The 21,840-nt window shown below is 47.7% G+C and overlaps 1 protein-coding gene across 1 annotated transcript in view; it reads left to right on the top strand.

Moving 5' to 3' along the window:
* The window catches only part of KIF26A (kinesin family member 26A), a 199,068-nt gene that overhangs the window by 161,133 nt on the left and 16,095 nt on the right, over positions 1–21,840 (top strand). The window contains exons 7-12 of the mRNA XM_084837551.1: positions 4,215–4,308; positions 5,421–5,683; positions 5,940–6,123; positions 9,315–9,474; positions 10,549–10,711; positions 14,776–18,118. Of these exons, the coding sequence (XP_084693677.1) occupies positions 4,215–4,308; positions 5,421–5,683; positions 5,940–6,123; positions 9,315–9,474; positions 10,549–10,711; positions 14,776–18,118 (4,207 nt within the window). The remainder of the gene's footprint in view (positions 1–4,214; positions 4,309–5,420; positions 5,684–5,939; positions 6,124–9,314; positions 9,475–10,548; positions 10,712–14,775; positions 18,119–21,840) is intronic.

The raw sequence follows: 21,840 nt of genomic DNA, 5'->3' as shown, positions 1-21,840 counted from the left end.
AAAAGACCAGACTACAAATGGCGGCGGCGGCAGCCGGTCGGAAGACCGGCTGCCGCCACCGCCGAAGCCACCACTGGAGCTGCCGCCGTCCGGAACATCCGCCCTAGGTAAGTCTCGTCCCGGGGGGGATCCGTGGGGGGCGGGGGGGGTGGCAGGCCGTTCCGCGATGGATTTTGGGGGGCCGAATGCACTGGCATTTGGCCTCACCGAGATCCGTCGCGGAATTCTCTGACATCCCTATGTTTCATATCTTAAGAAGTCTTCAGGTATTTAGCTGAATAAGGACAGAATATCACGGTAGTTTTCATACTGTGTTTTGGGGATCGCAGGCATGCCTTATGGAGAAGATCAGTAATGACAGACTAGCCTCCCTGAAAAACAGTTGCCCATCATACCCACCCTTTCTCCACTCGATGAAGCATAGCTACTGAGCAATGACACTTCTCTAGGACGCGCTCTCAGACGGCAGTTGTATGCACACGTACTTGGGAGCAAGGCCCATTTAATCCAATGGGACTTATTTTGGAGTAAACATGCATAGGGTAATGCTGCATACCTGCGCAAGCAGCAGGAAGGCCCAATAGGCTTAATCGGTACCCAGCATGAACCAAGCAATGTAAGGCTTGCAGGATGCTCCAGAATCTTTTGCAACAGGCATGCATTCAAGAGACACACGGGTTTCTCAGCAGACAAACAGGTATAAAAAAGTTCATGGAAGATGGGAACCTTGGTAATCACCAGAATATATCATATGCTTAAAGGCAAGTCCATCCTCTAAATGCTGACACTTTGTTTTGCATGTATAAAAAACAGAAAATGTTCAGTAAGCAGTTAGGAAGAAACAAATAAATTATGCTTAATTTTATATACTAAGAGCCTAGTGTGTCTTGGACTTTCCCCAATGGATATACTGTGTTCTGCTCCCCTCCTCCCCTCCTCTGGCATCTCAGCAAGAAAATGGGTTGGTTTACACACCATGGGCAATTCAAGAGCTATGCCTCAGACCTAAATCTTCCTCCTTCACGTCTTGGTCAGGCACACACATTTAGGCAAATTATGGTTTGTACAAACCATAGTTTGCCCTATTCGGATGTCAAGGCAAACGATGGTTTGCCTGAACCAGGAAGTTAGGGATTGAATTGGAATGCACATGGGGAGGGGAGTGGGGGGGGGAGTGAGGAGGATGGTGCATTTCAGCCCAAAGCACAACTCTAAAAAAGGCGAATTATGTTTTGGCTCAGCAAGCCTGACAGGGCAGCCACTTGAGGAAAGGTGAGGGATTGGACCAAAGACTTGGTTGGGGTGAGAGGCAGAAGTAGGCCTGGCTTGTAAGCTGAGGCTCAGAGATAATGGGTCTGCTACACCCCCACCCCCTGAAAGCTGACTCTGCAGCTACCATATATACGGAGGTCTCTTTTTAGCAACTGTAGAGAGCAGAGAAGAAGCAAGCATAAGGCTGAATTAAAGTCTTGCATTTGGGATTTAATTGCTGAAAAAAGATTATGCTTTGGACGTCTGGTTTCAGTTGGTTTTAAAACTGGGTCAAAGTCTCACTTGGAATCCAAAGCTGACTTCCCTTTTCAAAATGTTAAATATTTGACCAGCTTGAGTAGTTAACTAGCTTTAAAGTAGAACATCTAGTTATATCAAGATATTTTTCTGACATTTAAAAGAAAAATGGATTGAGAATGCAAAGTAACCAAAACTTCCCTCAGACTCTAGCTCCCCTGCGCCTTTGTGCCTGCTGTGATTTAGATTCAGACAGATTACGCAAAAGGTATTCTGGTAGGTTCACATAGCACCTGCAAACACACTGTCAGGAGTGCTCCTGAGTGCAGGGAGTGGGAGAGTAGTTCAGATTCTGAAGAAGAACTGCCAGACATGGGGGAAGAAGTTTCCCAGGCTAGTCCAGACATGGCTAGGCAGGCTTCTCAGGTCCAGCTGGAAGAGGAAGGCCCCTCTCCCCCCCCCCCCCCGAGAGGCAGCAAACAGGGAGAGGCGGTGTTTGGTGAGTCTGAATTAATAGATGCAAGGCGCAGATGCAGAGCCAAGAGGGAGAAGGACGGGGCGGAACGTAGACGGTCTACCCAATTGGCCTTGCGTGAACAGCGGCGCTTAGAAGCCGAGAGAGAGAGAGAGAGAGAGAGAGAGAGACCTCCCCCCACCCCTTAAGTTAGGCTAGTGAACTTGCCTCCCTTTCAAATGGTGGGCAACTTTCATAGCTACCTTTTAAACCCCTGAAGGCATTTCCTTGCAGACTGAGAGTCAGTGAGAATTTGCATCTGTATGACCCTTTGTGGTAATGGATTAAAAGCTATAGATTGAAGCCTCTTGACTGTGTTTGAAGATCAGTGTGGGTGAAAGGAAACCTGACACACACTGGCACGACAATTGACACTGGGTTTTCCCCTGGTTCTGAAGTACAGAATCCCTTTTAAACCCAACCAGCTGGTCTCTCATCTCAGGCCTGTTAGTTGTGACACTTCACCAGCATGTCACACCCCTTACCATTCAAGACTGAGAGGTGGAGTTTAGGGAGTGCCAGTGGGCTTGTTGCTTTGTAATGCTTCAATCTTTTAACCGTGGTTAAGAGGCGAGGGGCACACTGACTGCAGGATCATGGGCTCCCTCTTCCTGTTCATCTGGTGTGAATTTCTTCTTCCCTTTCATCAACAGCCTTTATTGTGGGTAAGGATTAAACCGGCATATGGCTTTAAAGTGACAATGCAGTAATTCAGTGAAGAAACAAACCATGGTTTCCAACTTAAACCAGAATTTGCAATGAGGGCTTAAAGCTGGTTTGTAAAATCTGCTTATGAAGGAACACAGCATTAGTCATGGTTACGGTCAACAGATGAAGGAACATTGTTAGCATTAACCAAAGTTAAGGTCAACAGATGATTTGAAACTGGGGTTTGAAGCTTGTTTTCAAATGCTGCTTAGGAGGGAACCTGGTTAGCCTTCACCTTAAACTTGTGCCCCTACAGATGTTTTGGCCTACAGCTCTCATGATTGATTTGATTTGTACCCCACCTTTCCACCAAAACTGGCACTCAGAGTGGCTTACAGGCACAATTAAAATGGATTAAAATAATAAAACAACACATTAAAATACAATAAAAACGTAACAATTACAGAATTAAAAAATACAAAAAACAGTACCCAATCCAACAGACCCACTTACCGGCCAAACACCTGATCCCTCAATCATAACCTGATTGGCTATGCTGGCTAGGACTGATCAGGGTTGTAGGCCAAAACATCTGGAGGGCCACAAGTTGCCCACCTCCGACTTAGGATGTAACCTTTAACTATGGTTAAGGCTTTCGGTATCAAGAATTCATGTGTAAGAAAGGAGGGGCTGGTGTAAAAGAGCATGCAGCCCCTAAGCTATTCTTGATCTCTGAGCATGGTCAAGAGATTGGTGTGTTTTTGTCTACACCAGGTCAAACACATTTGGTGCAGAAGGTGTACTGTTGTTCCAGTGGATCCCTGACTAGCTGAGGAAAACATAGAGCTGACTGGAAACGATGCATACACATAGAAGCACCCCCCCACACACACCAAGAGAGAGGAAAAGAGAGATCATGTGTTAGTGACTTGCAGTTCAATTTCCTATGATCCCATCTCTTTTGAACTGGGGAGATGTGAATCTACCCCATGGGGAAATGTTTATTCTATTCCCGTATATGCATCTCCCCCCACAGATGAGGCCCAAAAGCAACCACTTCTGATGATTGTCCAAAATGCTCCTCTCTCTCTCTCTCTCTTTTTTTTTTCCAATGGATGTGGTTCCCATAGCTAAGGTAAAACAGAAATCTTTCAAAATTTCCACTGGGGACTCTTGAATTCATCCCCCTCCCCTAATCCAACGACTGGGGGAGCTCCTTTGCAGTGAATCTGCTGCTATTACTGAGAAAGCGTGGATGAGATATTATATTAGCCCTACGCTTCGATGGATAGCATTTCCTTTGTTACCAAGGTCATAAAATTGATACTCCATGGGATCCAGGATAATGGGATAGGAAACTATTGCAGGCTTATATAGTAGCTTTTATTAGAGAGAAATGGAAGAATATAGACACAAAAATAATACGACTAATGCTGTGAAATGTACAAAAACATTGTGTTTGGAATCATTATTTTTGCATCACAGGCACAATAAAGCACATACCGATACATGCTCTGTAACTGGCTCCCAACCTCTCTTCTAGGCCGAGGTGTGTTCTGGAACAGTAGCAGAAGTCATCCAGTCTGTCGTGAATGGTGCAGATGGTTGCATCTTTTGCTTTGGCCATGTCAAGCTTGGTGAGCTCCCAAATTCATTACAGTTAATTACTATGTCAGCCTGGTAATTACATGCTGTCAGCTCCTGGAACAATAAACCTGGAGTATATGAATAGATTAGAATTTCTTTTTAATTAGCTTTGCAAACTTCCCCCACTTTATTTCTACACTGGGACCTTAAGTTGTGTGTTTCTCTTTTTTTAAATCCATTTGAGAAAAGAGTAAAAGGCAGCCATGTATATATATTAGCTTCTTCAGGAACAGGCTTTTGTAGGGACAGGTGTGGCCAAATTCAAAAGATCCAGAGGGCCTTGAGAAATTAATTGGCTTCGGGCAAAAAAGTTAGCCAAGATGAAGAAATTAATTGAGTAAATACCAAAGGATTAATAATGAAATACGTAAAAGCCACTTTTAAAACATCTGCTCTTTCCCATTGTTTATTAAAGTGTGTGGCATTGACTATAATCTAAGGGCATGTTCAAACATTTTCAGGGGCCCTCTGTCATATTCCTGCAAGCCAGATGGTATTGCTCATAGCCCATCGCTTAACCGCCAGTTGGCACCATGGGAAATTTGAAGGAGCAGAGTGGGTACTGGAGTTCATGACCATGGAAACCCCTGCTTCAGAACTGGAAAAATACTTCAGATTCTTAAAGGGCAATGCTAACATGCCTCAGACAGCTGACCAAGGAGAACTGCCCCTCTGCCTGGGAGAGAGCTCCATCAGTTGGGCAGGGGGATGACATCCACCCCAGTATACCGACTGAAAGTTCTACAGGTATAAATCTACCTTGAGGAATGCTCCCTCTGGTGATAGGGTGGGATGGAGGCGGCCTTGATTTTCCTGGGGCCCAAGCCCCTTCATTCCCCTGCAAGGCATTTTGGGTGCACGTTTTTCCCGAGACAAGCTGCATCTGAAAGCCTGCAAAAATGTGGATTTCAGAATGCAGCTCTGTCTTGGCTTACTGCAAAGCTTGGGAGATGTAAATAGGATGCTTAAAAAAATACCTCGACAGAGTGAATTTTTCACCCATCCCTATAACACTCCCTAAAATTTTCACCCTCTGTGTTGGACGGCAAGCAGAGGCTATACCTGATGGGCTAGTTAAGTTTCCTCTTGCCTTCCCTTCCAGGAAAATCATACACAATGTTTGGAAAAGATAACTCCACGCAAAGCCTCGGCATTGTCCCTTGTGCTATCTCATGGCTCTTCAAACTAATCAATGAACGCAAGGAGAAGACTGGGACCCGTTTCTCAATTCGTGTCTCTGCTGTGGAGATCAGTGGCAAAGATGAAAACCTTCAGGATTTGTTAGCTGAAGTAGCCACCGGCAGTCTTCAAGACGGGCAGTCTCCGGGGGTTTATCTGCGGGAGGATCCGATATGTGGAACGCAGGTATAACAGCTCAGGGCAGGTTTGGAAGTCTGGCTTTTCCTTTCTTTCCTGACATTTTTTTTTAAAAAAATCCTTTTATCTGACAACAATTCTACCATATCTTAAGGATGATATTTTTAAATTGCTTTTTCATTTTTAATCCCCAGTCCCAGAGTGTACATATTTGTTTCTGTTAGCACCCTTGAGGCTCGCTCTGTTCAGAAAGAGGGGATCATTCACCCCATCTTAATTAGTTGTTTTCTTGTTTATATTCCAGCTTCAAAATCAAAGTGAATTAAGGGCCCCTACAGCAGAGAAAGCTGCCTTCTTCCTCGACGCAGCGCTGGCAGCCAGAAGTACCAGTAAACTGGAATGTGATGAAGAGGATCGGAGGAATTCGCACATGTTCTTCACCCTCCATATATATCAGTATCGCATGGAGAAGAGCGGCAAAGGGGGAAGTATGTTGATCTGGCTCAGATTTGCTTTGTTCTTGCTCTGATTTTAAAAAAGTAACATTAATTTGCATCGAAACCAGCTGATTAATATTAGCGAAGAAGGCTTTGAAGCAGATCTCAAGTCACCTTTTGAACTTCCATTTTGGGAAATCCCAATGCGTATTTCGCTGTCCTTCCTCCAAGGAAGGCATACGCTGTGGCATACCTGGCCTCTCTCTCCCAGCCCCTTTACTTCACAAAAAGTCGTTAAGTTAGGCTGAGATATAGTTAATGGCCCAAGGTCACCATGGCTGAGAGGGGAATTCGAAGCTAGGTCTCCCTGGTCCTACTGTAAAAACGCTAACCCAGGCTTCCCCAATGTGGTACCCTCCAGATGTTTTAGACTACAACTTCCATCAGCCCCATCCAGAATGCCCTGTAGTCAGGCATGATGGGATTTGTAATCCAAAACATCCAGAGCTCACCAGGTTGGGGAAGGCTGCCCTAATCACTATGCTATATTGGATCTCATCATAGTGACCCCAATCCAGTGCTAGGTGAGGCCTATTAGGTAAACATAGCAAGTTTACCTGATGATACTGCCCTGATGAGGAAGTTCATTTCCATGTGCATCAACATATGTGTATTCTCATGCACATCAAAACACCCACCCCACCAGTTCATGTAGGCCTGGGATGTGGATAGGAATGTTTGGGCAGTATCCAGTAGGGCTCTTACGCGTGTGGCCAGCACCGCAGGTTCTGGTCTGTGCATGGCCATCCCCGCCGTGCCTCTTCCAGAAACAAGCATTTCGGCTCGTTTTGGGGGTTGCCCCTGGAAGTGCTACATTGCTGCATTGGGGGCCACTTGTGGACTGGGGCCTGTGGGGCTGGCCGCGTGGAAGAGCCCCATTGGATACTGTCCTTCATCTTCTCCTTGACGGGTCTGTAGGAGAATTCCTCTTGCTGGGTTGAAGCAACTGTATGTGGCTGCAGCCAGTTCCTTATCCCTGGCCAAGAAGGTTTTTAGGGAGCTTTATCCACTGTTGTCAATACCTTCGGCCCCTTGCAACATTTTGACACCATTGTGTCATTTCAGGTTAGCCCTTGCTAGTTCAAAATAAATAGAGATTTTTGGGAGTCGTGGCTAAATACAGACTACTACAAGAATTTGGAGAGCCCTTATTCTGATTTCTCAGCAAGTCAACCATACCTGTATTGGAGCTTTTAAAAACAGTATTCATGATTCAGCCATCCAGCCCCTTGAAAGCAACCATATTTAGGTTCCCTAACAAGGAGTGTACGAACCCCACTTACTGTTCTGCTCCGGGGTCTGCTGGAGGGGGGGGAGGCGATCCGTCCCTCCCCCTGGTTCCGCTCAGCGGCAAGTCCGCGGAGCCGCCGGCTGGGGCCGCCCGCAGCCGGACTTCCGTCCACTGCCGGGCTGCGGCCGCAAATGGCGTCCGGTGTAGGGGACTCCATTTGCATACCTGCCCTTTGCCATGATTGGCTACATAAATATTTATGTAGCCTATCACTAGGGATGGCGGAGAATTTCTCCCCAAATCTTCGGGGGGCCGAGCGCCAACGCATTTGGCCCCCCGAAATCGGCGGTGAAATTCTCCGCCCCCCCGCCCCCCCCCCCCCCGGGACGGGACTTAGCTTTGGCGAATGTCCCTCCCGGTGGCGGGTCCCGGCGGCGGTTCGGCGCGGGCGGGGGCAGCGGCCGGTCTCCCGACAGTCTGCCGCCGCCGCCATTGCAAAAAAAAAAACCCCTAAAGTAAAAAAAACCCCACACACCCGTGCATAGGCTGCGTAACGATTTACGTAGCCTATCACGGCTGACTTTGGAAATCTAGCCGTGATAGGCTACATAAATCGTCACGGAGCCTATCACGGGGTCTTTTTTTTTTCTCTACTTTTTGTTTCGCGGCTGGGGAGACGGGGCGCTTCTCCCCGGCCTGAATTTCGGCCGGGCAAGGCGGGAAGCCTCCCCCCCCTCGCCTGAACTTCGGGGGGAGAAGCGAAGCGCCTCCCCCCCAGCGCGAAGCCAAGCTGCGAAAAGGTAAGTGACTTTCATACATCCCTACCTATCACAGCAAAGAGCAGGGACACAAATGGCATAGCGGACGCCATTTGCGTCCCTGCTCTTTTTGTGATTGGCTACATAAATATTTATGTAGCCAATCACAGCAAAGGGCAGGGACGCAAATGGTGTCCGCTACGCCGGATGCCATTTGCGGCCGCAGCCCAGCAGCAGCCGGCTGCGGAATGAAGAGGATGGACCTGGACTGGCCGGCGCCAGGTTGGGTCCGTCCCGACCAGCTTCACGGGGGGGTGGTGGGGGAGCAGTCTGTTCCGCCATGGACTCCTGGGGGCTGGATTAGTTAGAATCCGGCCTCATTAGAGTCCGTGGTGGATTTCTCCGCCATCCCTGCTCCTAACTCTATTTCATAAAGTATTGGTATTGTTGAGTTCCATTAATTTTCTTAGGACGTTCTGAATTGGCTAGGTTTGCATCCCATTACTACTTCAAATGTGCTGTTAAAAATATAGTTTAAAGTTTAAACCCAGGGTTTGCTTTAACGGCGCCATGCATTAATTGCATTAGGCACAGACTTGTTCTAAAACTTCTATTCATTGTCATCCCAATCCATAACATACATGGGATCATTTCTGGTTTGTATTTTTTCTATTTAATTTGTATTCTGTTCTGTCATAAAGATCAGATGGCCAGAAATGAACAGGTTATACAGAATGGATGTTCAGAGTTTCTGTGCTACTTTATAACCCCCCCTTCTTTTTTTTTTAGTAACAACCCCAATAATCTGTTTTGTTTGTTGTTGTTTTGGCTGCGGAGCTGTGGACAGTATCCAATAGTGTCATTCCACAAACTGAAATAGCGTTAGCAGAGCTCTGCCAAATCTTTCCATTGCATGTGCGCTTGCACAGCCACGCTTGCGCAAACATAACGTTAGTTGGATTCTCCTCTTTTGCGTAGTTTGGAACCTATTTTCCGCCAATGCAGTGTCCTTTGTGCTAGCAGAGTGACACCGTTCGCTACTGCCCAAATGATCTGATCATTTGCTAATATTATCCGTTTTCTGAAGTTTGCATTCATCCATCCAGCAATATTTAATTTCCCTAGCCTTAATGTTTCTGCCATTCGAAGTAGAGCTGCATCAGTGACTAACCTGTGTTACTGTTGCTTTTCAGTGTCAGGCGGTCGCAGCCGTTTACATCTCATTGACCTAGGCAGTTGTGAGAAGGTGCTAAGCAAGAGTCGAGATGGAGGGGGTTCCCTCTGCCTTTCTCTCTCTGCGTTGGGCAGCGTCATTCTGGCCTTAATCAATGGTGCCAAGCATGTGCCGTACAAGTAAGTGAATTATTCTACCCATGTCAGACTCATGGCCTTTGGCCTGATTTTCAGATTGCTTTTCAAAGCCTTATCACTTACCTATAGGCAGTGTCAGATGGTGCCTTAAAGGTGATAGACCATCGGATGGGATGGACCCATCACCTCCAACTTTAATTGCTTTCTCCTCCAAATGGCCCAGAAAGATTCTGCGGTGTCAGAGTGAGCCACATATAGTTGCTTCCTTCAGCTGTTTCCCAATATAAGGAACATTATTTTGAGAAAGTTAGTCTTCCTGAGTCTCTTATAAGGCCAGCACGGACATCTTCCCCATCCTGTTTGGTGTAGGGATGAGTGAGAATTTTGTGTGGTTTGTTGTTGTTGTTGTTTTAAATAAGAACTTTCCAAGATTCACAAATTCCTTCATAAAAGGGATGGAAAGAACTCGAGATTTAAAAAGAAGTGAATGTGGGAGGAACCGAAACTGACAGATTTGTCCAACCACACTCAGGTCTTTGAGTGCTTGGCTCTTAAAAGTCTGGGTTTGAATACCTGTGTATTCACCCATTTTTAGGCTGCTGAATTAGGGTTGCCACCTCTTTCTTTCTTTTTTACATTCTCTTCATCGTTAACAGTTACATGGCAGGCAGGTACAACATAGTCCTCTCCGCGTTGGGAATAGCTATACCTGTTGCAGTTGGACAATGCAGATGGGTGAGAATTTCATTTTGGGTCATTTTTTTTACGAATTACCCAAATTTGCAAATTTCTTCTTATATGAAATGGAAAGAATATGAGATTTTAAAACAAAATGAATACAGGAGAAACCAAAACTGAGAAATTCATCCATCCCTAGCTTTATGCAAGAATAATGTTAAAATAGTCTAAAATAAAATAATATAAAATAAAACATTTGCTGATTCTGTTCAGCAGAATTAGGACTAGCTGCCTGCTCCTTTTTGAAGGATCAAGCCCATGTTCCATGTGGGTCTGAGATTTTCCCCATGTAGGCCTGTGATCAAAGAGAAGTAGTGTGGTTAGCCGGTGGAAAGAAATGTAAATAATTGCAGATTCTCATTTATACGTGTTCCATAGGGACAACAAATTGACAATGCTGCTGAGAGAATCGCTTGGGAACATCAACTGTAGAACGACCATGCTAGCTCACATATCGGATTCCCCAGCAAATTATGCAGAAAGTCTTACGACTATTCAGCTTGCTTCTCGTATCCATAGGATGAGGAAAAAGAAATCTAAGGTTGGTGCACGAGAACAATGAAGCAATGTTTGTTCTGGCAAGAATTCTGTTTTATCCAAGAATGTAAGAAGAGCCCTGGTGGAACAGACCAAGGGTCCATCTAGTCCAGCATTCTGTTCACACAGTGGCTAACCAGTGGCCTGTGGGAGCCCGCAAAGAGGATGTGTGTGCAATAGCACCCTCCCACTCTCCCCCTATCCTCTGAGGAAAATAGAATCCTTTGACAGTTAGTTTAGGTGACAAGGTCTTAGCTCAGATGCATTGCCTGCTTTTACATGTCTAAGGAAGGGAAGTGTAAAAAAAATCCCCTGAGCCAGTGTCGCAAGAGTCAATTAACTTAATTCATCTATATTTGTTGCCTGCCATGAGCCAAAATGTGATGCAGCTGTGATTTTTTTTTCCGAAACTCCAGTGAGGGAGGCGGGGGTGAGAACACATTCCAGCTCGGGTTCTTCGGGCACCCTCTTAGCTCCCCCCCCCGCTTGTTGGCCCTCCGGGCTGCAGTCAAGCCCCCCTCCGCGCTCAGTGAGCAGCCCGCAATTTACCTGGGCCTGTTCATCATTATCCCGATCACCATGTTTTTAAAGAACATGGCGATCGGCAGCGCTTGCCCATAGACTTATACACAAAATAGCACTGTGAAACTCGAGTCCATGGGCGATTCACAGCGCTTTTTGCGTATAAGTCTATGTGGGCACATAGCAAGCTCTGCCGATCGCCATGTTTTTTAAAAACATGGCAATCGGGATAATGACGATCAGGCCTGGGTAAGTTGTGGGCATCTTACTGAGTGCGGAAAGGGGGGGCTCGACTGCAGCCCGGAGGGTGAACAAGCAGGGGAGAGCTTAGCGGGCACAGCTCGTGAGGCGCGGGCGCCAGTGGTCTGAAAAATTTGTGGACCGAAACGGATGCCCGCACCATCCCTACTTCAAATATCCCTTTAGGTCTGGCTGTAAGTTCACTTGTTGGAAAGCAACCACGCAGAAGCAAATAGTAGATTGGGATTATATAAAGGTGTCATGAAATGCCTGCCCGACCCTCAAAGTTGGCCACTCCTTTTGCAGGCAGTGAAGTGGGGAGAAGGGGGCATTTCAGGGATTTTGGTGGGGGAGTGAGGGAATTTTACTGTCAGTGCTCCTCTCAGCACTCCACCATTCTTCTTACTAGGGATGTAGGAATCCCCTTACCTGGGCTCTGCAGGGGGCTCCTCAAGGGTGGGGAGGCGATCTGTTCCTCCCCCCTGGAATCCTTGCTGGACGGCTCTGCTCCACGGTGAGTCTGCGGAGCTGCCAGACAGTTCTGTTCCGCAAGCGATACGGCCATCATTGCCGTGCTATATCGCTGCGAATGAGAAACAGGAAGTGATTTGGACGCAAATGGCGTCCGTTACGCCATTTGCGTCCCTGTTTCTTCTTGCGATAGGCTACGCGTCTGTATTTACGTAGCTATTTACATAGCCTATCGCGTGAAAAAATGTCCCTGTTTTTTCACGCGATAGGCTGTGTAAATAGCTACGTAAATACAGATGCGTAGCCTATCGTAAGAAGGAACAGGGACGCAAATGGCGTGGCAGATGCCATTTGCGTCTGGATCACTTCCTGTTTCTCATCCGCAGCGATACGGCACAGCAATGGCGGCTGTATCGCTTGTGGAATGGAGCCACTGGTGAGGAGGATTTGGCTCTGCGATGAGACTCTTTGGAGTCCGTGGCGGAATTCTCTGCCATCCCTACTTCTTACCCAGACGCTCGCTCACCATGGTGTTACATGATGATGTAGCATCGTGAGAAGAGGACTTCTGTGTTCTGGCAGCTGCCAGAAGTAGTGCCACTACTGTAGACCATGCGTTGAAAAAAGATATGTGCCTGGCAGAGATTTCGGGGATGCTTCCTCTCTTTAATGCCCAACGTTCGGTCAAAACCTCTCATCTGATAAATTTTGGCCCAGCCGTAGGACTAGAGCCCAATTCAGGCAGTATAGCATCCTCCACACCAAGATGCCCGGTGGCCACCACAGTACAGAGGAAGTAACATCTGACAGGGCAAGACTGTCTGGACAGTTGCCACTTCGCAACTGTGATCCATGTAAGCCCAGCAAGTGAAAAATATGAATCATCACCAGCAAACGGCTTCTGTCAACATGGTTGCCCTGGATTAGACATTACTTCCTCCATACTATTCCATCCCAGAGGGGATTTTGTAGTCTGATCCAGGCCTTAGGACCGGCAACAGTACCAGTAGGGATCAGAAAAAGCAGCTGTAATGCTGGAAACCAAAATCAAAAAAAGAAAAAAAAGCTGCACCAGTTGAATTCCCAGCCGCATTTCGACACTGGTCTTTATCGAGGGAAAAACTCTTAGAGATTCTTCTGGAAGATTTTTCCCTTGCAAGGACGAGGGAATCCTCCAGAAGAATCTCTTGAGAGTTTTTCCTTCAAAAAGACCAGTGTCGAAATGCATTGGGTACAGCTGTTGGTGCAACTGTTCCTTTTTTAATTTTGCCTTAGAACCAGCCTATTCAGGTATTCCATTCACACTTCAGTGCTAAAGACCAGTTCCAGTGACCACTTCAGTGCATGGTGTCCAAAATGCAGCCCATTATCGTCTGTGTTTCTGATTTGCTCCTGTGGGAGAGAATACATCATACTAGAATTGGCACAGGGTGCCTATCAGCATTCTATATCTTGGGGCTGTTCGCACGGCATGACAGCCCACCATGGGTTATTTAACTCACGGTGAGGCTGTGGAGCATGTGAGGTCCGTGTGGCCATTTTGAATATGGAACCCCCACTTGGGTTGTTGTGTTGTATGAATCTGACGAGCATGGGTTAAACAACTCTCGCATCACCCATGCTGTGTTTAACCCTTGTATAACCCATGCTTGCTCGGGTTGTAAGCACGACAACCTCTGAGTGGGCATCGCATATCAGACTTGGTGCCCACGGGCACCACAGCTTGTCAGGGGTTAAATAACCCACGACAAGCCACGGTGCATCGTCCAAACCCAGTCGCTGTCTCCAAGATCCAGAATGATGGTATTAGCTCTCATTGCTTGTTTGAGCCTATCCAGGTTCTCACACTGTCAGACTAGCTTGCACACCAGCTGAGGGTGCACTTGGCGCACCACTGATCAAGCCAGAGGAGTCACATGGCTACAGATAATGTGCTTTGTGAAATCATAGTTGCCCCATATGAAGTGGTTCTGTGGCCCATAGTGCACCTAGTTTTGTGCAGTATTCCTTCATAGGAATTATTCCACCCATTGCCTACTCTATTCTTGTCTGCCTTTTGGGAATTGCAGAGTTTCTGCATAACTTGAAGGGAACCAGTTGCTCTAAATATGTTGTGGAAAACCAAACAGAAGTCTTGTCCTCAAGATAGTAATCAATGCAATTATATATTAACCTTCTAAAACAGGGGTGAGCAACACATGGCCCAGAGGCCGCATGCGGGCCCTATGGCCTTGAGTGCTGCCCCCCGCCACCAATGCTGAAATTTGGTGGCGCCGCAGCAGAAAATATCAGTGCGCCGCAGGAATTTGGCAGCAAGCCATTACAGAGACTCAAAAGGGCCAAATTTAGCTTGTTTTCTGGCAAATTTGGCCCTTTGGGGTCTCTAGTGGCTTGTTGACAGATTTCAGCAGCAAACCATGGGTTTTTTTTAATTGCTGTGGCTGATGTGATGGCAGGCGTGTGGCCTGTGAGGGAATTCAAAGGGTGGAAAATGGACCCCAGACCACTTGAAGTTGCCCACTAGTGTTCTAAAATTTCTCATAAATGATTTACACTGGAATTGTTTCTTGTAGATGACAAGAATTGGGATGTAGTGCTAAAAATGGCTCCAGGGCATAGTCTGAAGGCACATGAGGCAGCCACCTTGCTGAAGCTAAGCAGGTCTGGGTCTGGTCAGTGCTTGGTGGGGAGACCATCTGGGAACCACATGTAGCCCCCTTGAGTTCCACAATGGAAGAAAGGTGGGATATAAATGTTAATAACGATGATGTCGACACCGACAACAACAACAACAACAATAATAATGATATATATTTTTTAAAATACAATTGACAGTATGCATCCAGTTCGTCTGGAGGAGAAAGCTCATGTGAAGAGGGCCATATGCGAAGACCTCCTCATCTGAGGCCGTTTCATCCAAGAACCATAGCTCTTGATCCTGACATTCCTGTACTGAACCTTTCCAGCGAGCCTGATTATTCCTCGAGCAGTGAACAATCCTGTGACACCGTCATCTATGTCGGTCCCAATGGTGCAGCTTTGTCGGACCGGGAGCTGACAGATAATGAAGGCCCTCCGGAGTTTGTTCCCATAATCCCTTCCCTGAACAAGAAAAGAAGCAAAGACAACTTTGGTCTTGCGAGAAGTTCGGACAAAGATCATTTTAAATGCAACACTTTTGCGGAGTTGCAGGAGAGGTTGGAGTGTATTGATGGAAGTGAGGAGCCCGCTAGGTTTCCTTGCGGGGAGGTCTCCACTGTGTCATCCAGTGGCACGGCCCTGATAAGTGCAGAAAATGGACAGTCTAAACCGAAATCATCTTCTCCTCCCAGCGGATTAAAAAAAACACTTTTGCAGGAAACGGGCCCTCCAAAGAAGGGACACAACCTTTACTTCCAACGCAATGGCAGTGGCCCTGAGAAGAAGATACCTCCCTTAAAAATGGAACACACCAAGCAGCAAGCCAAGCCTGAGGCCAGGAGAGTGGACGTGGATGCAGAGAAAGAGGCAGCTACTGAGTCCCACCAGTTACCAACATGTAGCAGTGCCAGGAGTCAAGAGTCAAGCCATGCTGCTGCTGAACTGGCTGTAAAAGAAAAACCTTTGCACATGAAGAGACCTTTGCCCAGCCCCGCTCCCCCACCCCCACAGCCGCAGGAGTCTCCACTGAAGAGTAAGCAAACATACTCAAAGTTCGACCACAGTAATGCAGTCAGGACGCCACCGGTGGGAATGAGTAAGCAAGCAGCTGGTGAATCCGAACCTAACACTGAAGCAAGCACGTTTTTGGCAACCAACAACACAGAGCACCCAGGAGATGGTATAGAAGTGCATAGGTTCCGGTCTTCTTTCCGAGGCAAGTGCTTTGACCGGGATATTTTGACCACGACGGTGACTTTGCAGCAGCCGGTAGAGCTCAACGGTGAAGATGAACTTGTCTTTACGGTGGTTGAGGAATTGTCCATCAGTGGTATCCTGGATAATGGGAGGCCTGCCAGTGTCATCAGCTTTAACAGTGACTGCTCTCTGCAGGCCCTCGCATCTGGCTCTCGGCCCGTTAGTATCATCAGCAGTATTAATGATGAGTTTGATGCTTATACCTCCCAGGCAAGTGCTACTGGCGTTAACATTGATATTGTTGTGCCCTTTGCTGAGGATCCATTTTCTAGCAGCAGCAGACGTTCCTCCATCAGCTCGTGGCTAAGCGAAGTCAGCATCTGTACAATTGGGAGTGACGGAGGCCGGTCTGGTGATGGTTTCCTTGCACAGTCCTCTTATGGCTGTAGCAACTCCGAGGAGCCTTTTAACTTGGGTTCTCCTAACACCCCTGTTCCCTTGAAAGCCACGCTGAACGATAGCGGCTTTTGCTTTTCAGAGCTGGAGAGTGAGACCATGAATTCAAGCAAAACATTGGCAGGAGTCAGCAGCATCCCTCAAAACTCCGACTTAACCAAAGCATCTCAGACAGAAAGTGTTCTTTGTGTCGCCGATCAGCCAGCAAAAGCTAGGCCTTCTAACTCTCAAAGCACACCGGTGATAGAAACGATACACTCCAGTCTTCCCCGGAGAACGAAAACTACCTCATCTTCGACCCACAACACCACCACCCTCAGTTATAAGGAACTGCAAAAGCCGCGTGTGATGTTTGAAGATCCCTGGTTGGTTCGTACAGAGGACCGCTTGGAAGCGAACGCTGCAGACCTGTTGCCATCTCCAAATACTCAAATGCTGTGTGGTGAGAAGCCGTCGGCAAAGTCCGCCCAACAATTTGGCAGCTTGGCTAGGCCAACAAAGTCCCAAACAATGCTTACGTGCTCGCAGAGAGTTGTAGATGGTTGCGAAATGGCTTGTAAGTCTTCCAGTGGAGCTGCTAAAAAATCTGAAGCCATTACAAAAATGCCACAGCTCAAAAGAGGAGCCACCACGCTGGGTGTGGTTCCTGTGTCACACAGCGGTGGCACAGCTACAGAAGGCACGAGCAGGGGAAATTCTGAAGCTGCTTTTGCCACCGGCAGCCTGAAAAAGAAGAACGTGCAGCAAAAATCTAGCATGTTACCCAGGCCAAATGGGACGATACCTCCGACACCCCCTGTGCGTAAATCAAGCCTTGAGCAGAAAAATGGTGGGATAGCAAATGGAGGGAGCAAAGCTGTGGGATTGGACCCTGCTAGGGCCACTACAGCAAAAAATGAGGATGAGGTCGATTTGCGATTGAGAGCTGGGTTATGTGCTGCTGAAAACCTCAGTAGCAGATGTAACCTCAAGGGAGACCACTCTTTGCCAAAAGCAACTTCAAGTTTGAAAGCAAAGACATCGAAAAGTGAGGCTGTCCATCGCTATGGAAGCCACATGTCACTTGAAAGATGTGATAGCCTGACATCTGTTGGATCCAGGGTCAATCCGATTAGGGAAAATGGCAGCATTAGCAATGGCAGAAACGGTCGGTTGGTTCCAAGGCTCGGAGTTCCTCCTGGCACTTCTGGCCTGACATCACCTCCGTCGTACACCACACCTTTACCCTGCAGAAACAGTCAGGCAAAAAGTGCCACAAGCCAGAAAGCTCCAGCCAGTGGGAATAAGAGCCGCAGCCTTTCGGCTAGTGGGTCCAAGTCTCTGAGCTCCTCTGTGAAATCGTTAGCTCAGTCTGTTGGGAAGACTTCCAGCGTTCCTTTGGGCGGGAAAGCAACCCCGCGATCTGTGCAAGGTGTAAGCAGTAAACCTGGTCGAGGAACCATTATGGGAACCAAACAAGCCATCAGGGCAGCCAACAGTCGTGTTAATGAGCTGGCGTCGGGCAGTTCAGTCAAAATGAGCCATTTCCGAGGCTCGACAGACTCTGATAGTGGAAACGACAGCGGAATCAATCTGAGTGACGAGAAGTCACAGGTCCTAGTGCTGCCATCTCCATACAGCAAGATAACTGCCCCCAGAAGGCCTCAACGCTACAGCAGTGGGCACGGAAGTGATAACAGCAGTGTCCTGAGTGGAGAGCTCCCACCAGCAATGGGTAGGACAGCTCTTTTTTACCATAGCGGTGGCAGCAGTGGCTATGAAAGCATGATCCGCGACAGTGAAGCTACCGGCAGTGCATCCTCAGCTCACGATTCCATGAGTGAAAGTGGGATGTCCTCACCAGGTCGCATGAGAAGTTTGAAGTCCCCAAAGAAAAGGTCAACAGGTAATACTAAAATAAACTGTAATATGAGAATTTGCAGTCCTTTAGATTTAAATGGTTCTAAAGCAAGTCTGTCAAAGCCATGAGCTCTGGGGTCAACAAGATGTTGAGTAGATAACACATTGGGTAGGTAACACATTGGGCCTCACCAAAGAGGCCTGTGACTGGCATGTATGGCAGCCTTCCCCAACCTGGTGCTCCTTTTTGGACTACAGCTCCCAGCATTCCTAAGCACTGACCATTCTTGTTGGGCTATCTTGAAGGTACCAGGTTGGGGATGTATGGTCGCATGAAAGATGCTGATCTTCAAGTCCGTGCTTGTAACTCATAGATTCTGTCTCTGCAGTTCTTGAATAGATGGTAGCTAGTGATGGACATTTTGGGCCAGTATGGGAGAGAGGTGTGGTTGCTGCTCCACTGTGGCGCTATCCCACGCCACTCTGGTAATAGGAGATCACATGGGAGGGGTTGATGTTTCCCAAACAGCATTGCTGCACCCTCACAGGGGCATAGGAAATAACCATGTTCTTAGCTCTTCCCATATGACCTTGTATTCATAGAATCATAGGGTTGGAAGGGGCCTACAAGAACATCGAGTCCAACCCCCTGCTCAATGCAGGAAGCCCGATTCCCAGGCGGTCTCCCACCAGGGCTGACCCTGCTTAGCTTCTGAGATCAGATGAGATCAGGCGTATCCAGCCCTATTCTGATGGTACCAGAGGGGTGTAGGAAGCAGCCATGGGGAAGCAATAAACACATCACTCCTAAGATATAACAGTTGGCCCACGTCCTATCCATATTTACTTTGAAGTAAGTTGCACTGATGGATTTCTATCCCTGATCTCCCAATTATTGTCCTCCATCCCAATCCAAGTCTTCACATTCATAATTTTTTAAAAAATGCTCAGAAAAATAGGGCAGAGGGTTCAGAACTGGAGCATTGGGCAGAAAACAACAGAATGAAATTTAATAGGGATAAATGCCAAGTTCTGCACCTAGGAAAAAGAAACCAAATTCACAGTTACAAGATGGGGGATACTTGGCTCAACAGTACTACAAGCGAGAAGGATCTTGGAATTGTTGTAGATCGCAAGCTGAATATGAGCCAACAAGGTGCTGTGGCTGCAAAAAAGGCAAATGTTATTTTGGGCTGCATTCATAGAAGTATAGCTTCCACATCATGTGAAGTACTAGTTCCCCTCTACTCAGCGTAGGTTAGGCCTCAGAGTACTGTGTCCAGTTCTGGGCACCACACTTGAAGAAGGATGCAGACAAACTGGAGAGGGTTCAGAGAAAGGCAACAAAGATGATCAGGGGACTGGAAACAAAGCCCTATGAGGAGAGACTGAAAGAACTGGGCCTGTTTACCCTTGAGAAGAGAAGACTGAGGGGAGATAGGATAGCGCTCTTCAAGTACTTGAAAGGTTGTCTCAGAGAGGAAGGCCAAGATCTCTTCTTGATCATCCCAGAATGCAGGACACAGAATCATGGGCTCAAGTTACAGGAAGCCAGATTGCGTCTGAACATCAGGAAAAACTTCCTGACTGTTAGAGCAATACGACAATGGAACCAACGATCTCAGGAGGTGGTGGGCTCTCCCACACCGGAGGCATTCAAGTTGAAGCTGGACAGCCATCTGTCAGGGATGCTTTGACTTGAATTCCTGCATTAAGCAGGGGATTGGACTCGATGGTCTTACAGGCCCCTTCCAACCCCACTATTCTATGATTCTGTGAGAAACTTGTGGGCTGGCCCTGGCCCACCAGCCTCTCCGCTCAACCCCCACCCCTCTTCTTGGCCCTGCCCCTTCCTCCCTCCACCAAAGGTTCTACACCTTTACAAGTTCCAAGCTGTTTTGTGACCATTCAAGGTGGATGGACCCATCTCCATCTTGGGCGGGGGGAGCTTGATGAGCTCCCCCCACCCAGTTCGCATGGCCCGGATCCACTCGGTGAGCCTCCCTGCTTACCCCACCTGCCTCCCCTCCCCTCCCCTCCATGCCAAAGACTCCATCAAGCCCTTGGGCTTTATGTGCACAAAGGCTTGACTGCAGAGTCCTCAGTGCGGCCAGCCCCCGCCATTCTCGCCCTGGCCTCCTCTCGAGGAGGCCAGGGTGAGAGTGCTGGGGTGCTGCCGAGGCCCTTCCTCTCCACTCCAGCTGTCAAGGGCTTTCTTAACAGCTGGCCCAGGGAGGAAGGGCCTTGGCATGGCCAGTTCCCAGGGTGCTCAGTGGCCGGGTCCGTCAGCACCCAGGGCTCAGCGAGTGGGGTCTGGGAGGCCAGACGGGGGGAGTCCATCAGACTCCACCCCCTTTTCGGACTCCCACGCCATCCCAAGTGGCCACTCACAACTTCCTGAAGCAGCAGCCTCCTTGCCATCTCCCCTCTTGCTTTGCAGAAGCGCTGGGCAGAAGTGTTGAGTTCAGTTTTCACTCCAGGCTGCTTTGAGATACCCCTCTCTCTTCTCCTTTTCACTGTCTCTCCCTCCCCCCCCCCCCGTCTCTCTCTCTCTCTCTCTCTCTCTCTCCCCTGCCTGGGGCTTTATTAATTGCCCCTTCAGTACCATCTCTACTTGTTCCTGGGCTAGGCTGAGACTTTTCTTTTCCTGGCATCTTTTTTTTTCTCCACGTAGCTGCGCAGCTCTGCAAGTCACCATCACCAGCAGCCACCTCATTCCAAGTGAAAGACCAGAGGAACTCTGATTATTGCTGCTGGTGCTCTCACTCCCCTCCCTGCAGTTCCACTCCTCCTCCCTCAGCCTTTCTCAGTCTTTTGTAGTTGCTACCACCACTGCATTATCTCCTTTTTCGACTTCTGCTGCTCACTCTGTTCCATTGTTGCAAACCCACAAACTGTCTGGTTTTCCCTGCTCTCTCCCGTTGTTGCTAAAACAAAGCAAGATGTGCGTGGGGGTGTGTGTGGAGGGGATGTGGGTGGAGGGGATGTATGGATGGATGTGTGTGGGGATATGTGTGGATGGATGTGTGTGGGGGGATGTGAGAAAGAGAAAGGCAGAGAGAGTGAGTGCAGGATGATGATGAATGTGAATGGGGCTGTATTAATGGATGGATGTGTGTGAACAGGGGGCGTGTGTGGATGGATGCATGTGAATGCAGTGTGTATGTGGCTTTGGCCCCACCCATTCCTGGCATGTGGCCTCCAGACAGTTACCCTGAGGGAATACGGCCATCAGGGTAAAGCTTTCCCATCCCTGCTTTAAGATGCTGTGTTTATTTGGTAGCTGCAAAATATCTTGCTAGTGAATCTTCATGCAAACCTTTGATTGGCAGGTCCCCAAGCGAAAATTAAAGTAATGTAAAAGAATTTGGTAAAAACAATGTGCTAAACTTTGTGATTAATGCTGCTAATTAACTACAAACCTAAGGCTTTCATTAGTTTTACAGCACATTTAGACAATCAACTGAAATTAGAAATAGATTGGAGATTCACTAGTGTAATCAGTTCCGAGCGGCTTCCTTCTACAGAAGAATTTGCTAAGTCTACCATGGCCTCCAACTTTTGACAGAAATGGCTAAGGGTTTATCTAGTTTGACTGTGGACAAGCCAGGTTAGAGAGCAAACCATTTCCATGTAGTCCTGAGGGATGTCATGTCTCGCTAAAGTGGCTTTCCCCCAAATTTGCATTGATTTTTTTTCAGAAAAAGAGAAAAAGCATGCTTCCTAATGGAAAAGGGATATTATGACAATAATGAGAACAATAACAAT

The sequence above is a fragment of the Heloderma suspectum genome, chromosome 1 (genome assembly GCF_057233095.1).
Source record: "Heloderma suspectum isolate Gila_16-S chromosome 1, 16-S_ref, whole genome shotgun sequence".
NCBI lineage: Eukaryota > Metazoa > Chordata > Lepidosauria > Squamata > Helodermatidae > Heloderma > Heloderma suspectum.
This window is presented reverse-complemented; position numbering and strand designations above follow the sequence as displayed.